Source organism: Lathyrus oleraceus, chromosome 2 (genome assembly GCF_024323335.1).
Source record: "Lathyrus oleraceus cultivar Zhongwan6 chromosome 2, CAAS_Psat_ZW6_1.0, whole genome shotgun sequence".
Lineage (NCBI taxonomy): Eukaryota > Viridiplantae > Streptophyta > Magnoliopsida > Fabales > Fabaceae > Lathyrus > Lathyrus oleraceus.
The window spans coordinates 15,300,373-15,303,558 of record NC_066580.1 but is presented as its reverse complement, the minus strand read 5'-3'; the positions used below and the strand labels follow the sequence as shown (position 1 = coordinate 15,303,558).

At 33.9% G+C, this 3,186-nt stretch overlaps 1 protein-coding gene across 1 annotated transcript; it reads right to left on the bottom strand.

Annotated features, from left to right (window-relative positions):
• Window positions 1-1,285: 1,285 nt before the first annotated feature.
• Window positions 1,286-2,045, bottom strand: LOC127117677 (uncharacterized). The gene has a single exon (XM_051047763.1). It carries the CDS (start codon window positions 1,965-1,967, stop codon window positions 1,389-1,391), a length of 579 nt encoding a protein of 192 aa, XP_050903720.1. The 5' UTR covers window positions 1,968-2,045; the 3' UTR covers window positions 1,286-1,388.
• Window positions 2,046-3,186: the final 1,141 nt, after the last annotated feature.

The following is a 3,186-nucleotide window of genomic DNA, read 5'->3' as shown; positions in this document are numbered from 1 at the left end:
TACTCACCTTTAACGATGGATTGTCACCGTGTGTTGGGATTATTTTGACTGGAGGGACTTCACAAAAGAGATGTATCGTCATTGGAGGAATCGACGATACCACATCTTAAACGAATAAATCATACATTGTGCTAGACCAACTCAACAATATATGGCATAGTTTAGGTCAGTTACAACGCCATAATTTGTGTTTGAGGCAAGTTATTTGATTGATCCACGCCAACTAGCTTCGTCATCATACGCCCAACAACAAATCCCTGTCCAAGAACAATGTCAACCCACCCAAATCCAACGATCAACCTCATACCATCACCCTACCATATACACCCAACAACCAAACACTCAACCTCGCAACTCATTCATCCCACACACCCACTTCAAAACCAAGAATCAAACCCTACCCACCAACAACAATACACAGCCACTACAACAGTCTATAGCCCAGATGATTCATACAATTCATGTCATCGTAGCCCCCCACTAATGATCACCCAAACATCCCATCGCCACAACACCCAACCATTGTTTGACTATAATACATCCCAGGAACCATTGATTCGTTTCCAAACCGATTCAATGTCCCAATTCGGGCAACCATACCGTCCATAATTCACTCAACCACAACGACCCAACTACGACAACAATGGGCACCAAACTCAATTACGGAAGCGCCGTTGACGAGAACCCCACAGCTATTCGGAACAAATGATACCACATCTATCAAATACCGTCGGACCTTCAATCGGACCTTCACACCAGCCACCATTAGATCATGTCAGCACTCAAAGACCCTAAACACCTTAGGAAAATCGTGGGAGACCTCGAAGACAGACTAACGCACCTAGATGTGGAACAAGGGGGCGTTTCAATCGGACGAGTCATTGAATTTCTTGTCAATTCCATGTAATTTTTCCTTATAACATAAATATAATTTTTATTTTCAGTATTTTTTTATTTAATTGTAAAATTAACATTTAAAATTAAAAAAAAAAAATTAAAGATGCATGCGCCACATGCATTAGCGCATACTCTATGTAGTCTATGCATGCGCCAATGCATGTGGCACGACACATGCATGCGCCAAGAGACATGACGCCTACATGCATAGTCATTGGGAGCATGTGTCAGTTCCAATGACGCCTCCTCTCTAGCTTAATTAGATGCGTTAGTTTAACTGACGCATCAATTAAGAAAGATGATTATTTTAATACTTTTTTGAAAAATTAATTATTTAAAAATTTAATTTAAAAATACTGATTATTTAAAAAAAAAAACATATCTCACCTTCTAATTCCACCTCAAAATCTGTACAATGGATACTCATCAACTACAAAATTATTCAGTCTTTAGAAAGAAAGAAAAAGCTAATTAAGTCCTAAATATGCTTCTTAAGAAACACGACAATACTCTCTCTGCATCTTCAACTGCTTATAGAAGTTTCCAATAAAAGCCTCAGCTTTTGCAAAGAGTTCTTGACCATTAACACCACAAATCTCATCTTCTACTTCAACCTCTTCATTCTTATTCACTTCAAAGACATCTTCTCCATCTTCTATATAAAAAATACTTGGCATTGATGGACACTTTTTAACTTTATCAACTTTACTTTCACCAACAAAACCAATCTTCTTCTCAGATGCAGATTTTTCAACAACCTTAGGCTTCTTAACTTTTTGTTCTTCTGTGACAGAATTTGCATGTTTTATGTTTGAAGCTTCCTTCTCTTCCGATTCTTGCATTGCATAATGTTTCTGGTTGGAAGACACAAAAAGATGATGTTTTGTGTCTTCTGAAGGCTCAGAGAATGCTGAGAGAAGTCCGGCTTGAGCAGCAAGTGCAATGATAAGGATGTTGAAGATTAAGTAAAGGTAACTAGGTCTCAGAGAGGAAGGTAAAAAGTGTGTGATCACAAGGAGAAAAGCTAAGAATGAGAGAACTATAACTTGAGATTTATCAACTTTGTTCATGGTCTTAATGATTGATAGAGAGGAAAAAAAAGGTGAAAGAAGTTGTTATAAAAAAGATAAAGAAGAATAAGCATGAGAATGAGTGTAGGGTTTTATATATATATATATATATATATATATATATATATATATATATATATATATATATATATATATATATATATATATATATATAAAAGACATAAAAGTGAAAAGAGAGGAAAATAGTGGAACATGTTGGTAGCATTATTGTTGTAGACAAAATATTGTGATATCTTATCAGATTTTTAAAACATTGTTAAAAGTGTTGTGTTCATGTGGAGTTTAGAAAGCAACAAGCTATATATTTTGTCTCATAATACATACATGAAGTGAATTATGAGGTACCTACCAGATGAGCAGGTAGATAGCTAGGCTGTTGATTGATTGAAATATTTCTACATATATTTAATATTTACCAATTTGATCATAATGATATCATAAAGCTTAACTCAATTTGGATAAGAATTGCTACTTGCAAACCCACTTGTTACTTTGTTTTATGAAGAATATAAAATATGCTATCAATAATGTCAGCAATATCAGTAACATTACATATATTTAACCATTTTCTTCTTCTACAATTCTTCTCTTCATTGTTTTGTGATATGTGTTTAGGAGTTCATTAATGTATGCAATTAACTAATGTGTATGATATATTAGAAACAATATATTAATTTGATTTGTTGAGTTTTGGCCCAAATGTTAGGACTATGTGATTATAACATTTGCACATTGATATCAAGAGCTTGTTGGAGGCAATTTTTCAATGGAAAGGGAAGAGCCCGGCAAAGTCCGAAAAAAGAGATTGAATATCCGAAATTCGTCGAGAAACCCCTTCCTTTGAAGTAATTCAATCTTTTCAGCCAGAGGTTCCAAGTCCGTAAGTTACTCTGGTTGAACTCGACAACAGTGATTTCGAGCATTACTGAAAAGCAAGAGCATTTTTTAAAAGACCTTACTACTAAACTAAGGTTCTTTTGAAGATTCCTTTTGTGGTCAGCGGTGGGTTAACTTTAGGTTACAATATATAAGGTCGGTTTGTTTTGTCTTTTTTTAAAAATGATTTTTATAATGTAATATAATTTTATGTAAAAAAAATTAGACAAAGTTATATAAAAGATTTTTTAAGTAAATTTTTTTAATTGTGGTTATTTAACTTTTTTTAATAATAATTTGGTCCTTTAGAGTGATTTCTACA

Excerpts from the sequence above, each read along its gene's own strand:
- LOC127117677 (XM_051047763.1), bottom strand. The coding sequence starts at position 1,967 with ATGAACAAAGTTGATAAATCTCAAGTTATAGTTCTCTCATTCTTAGCT.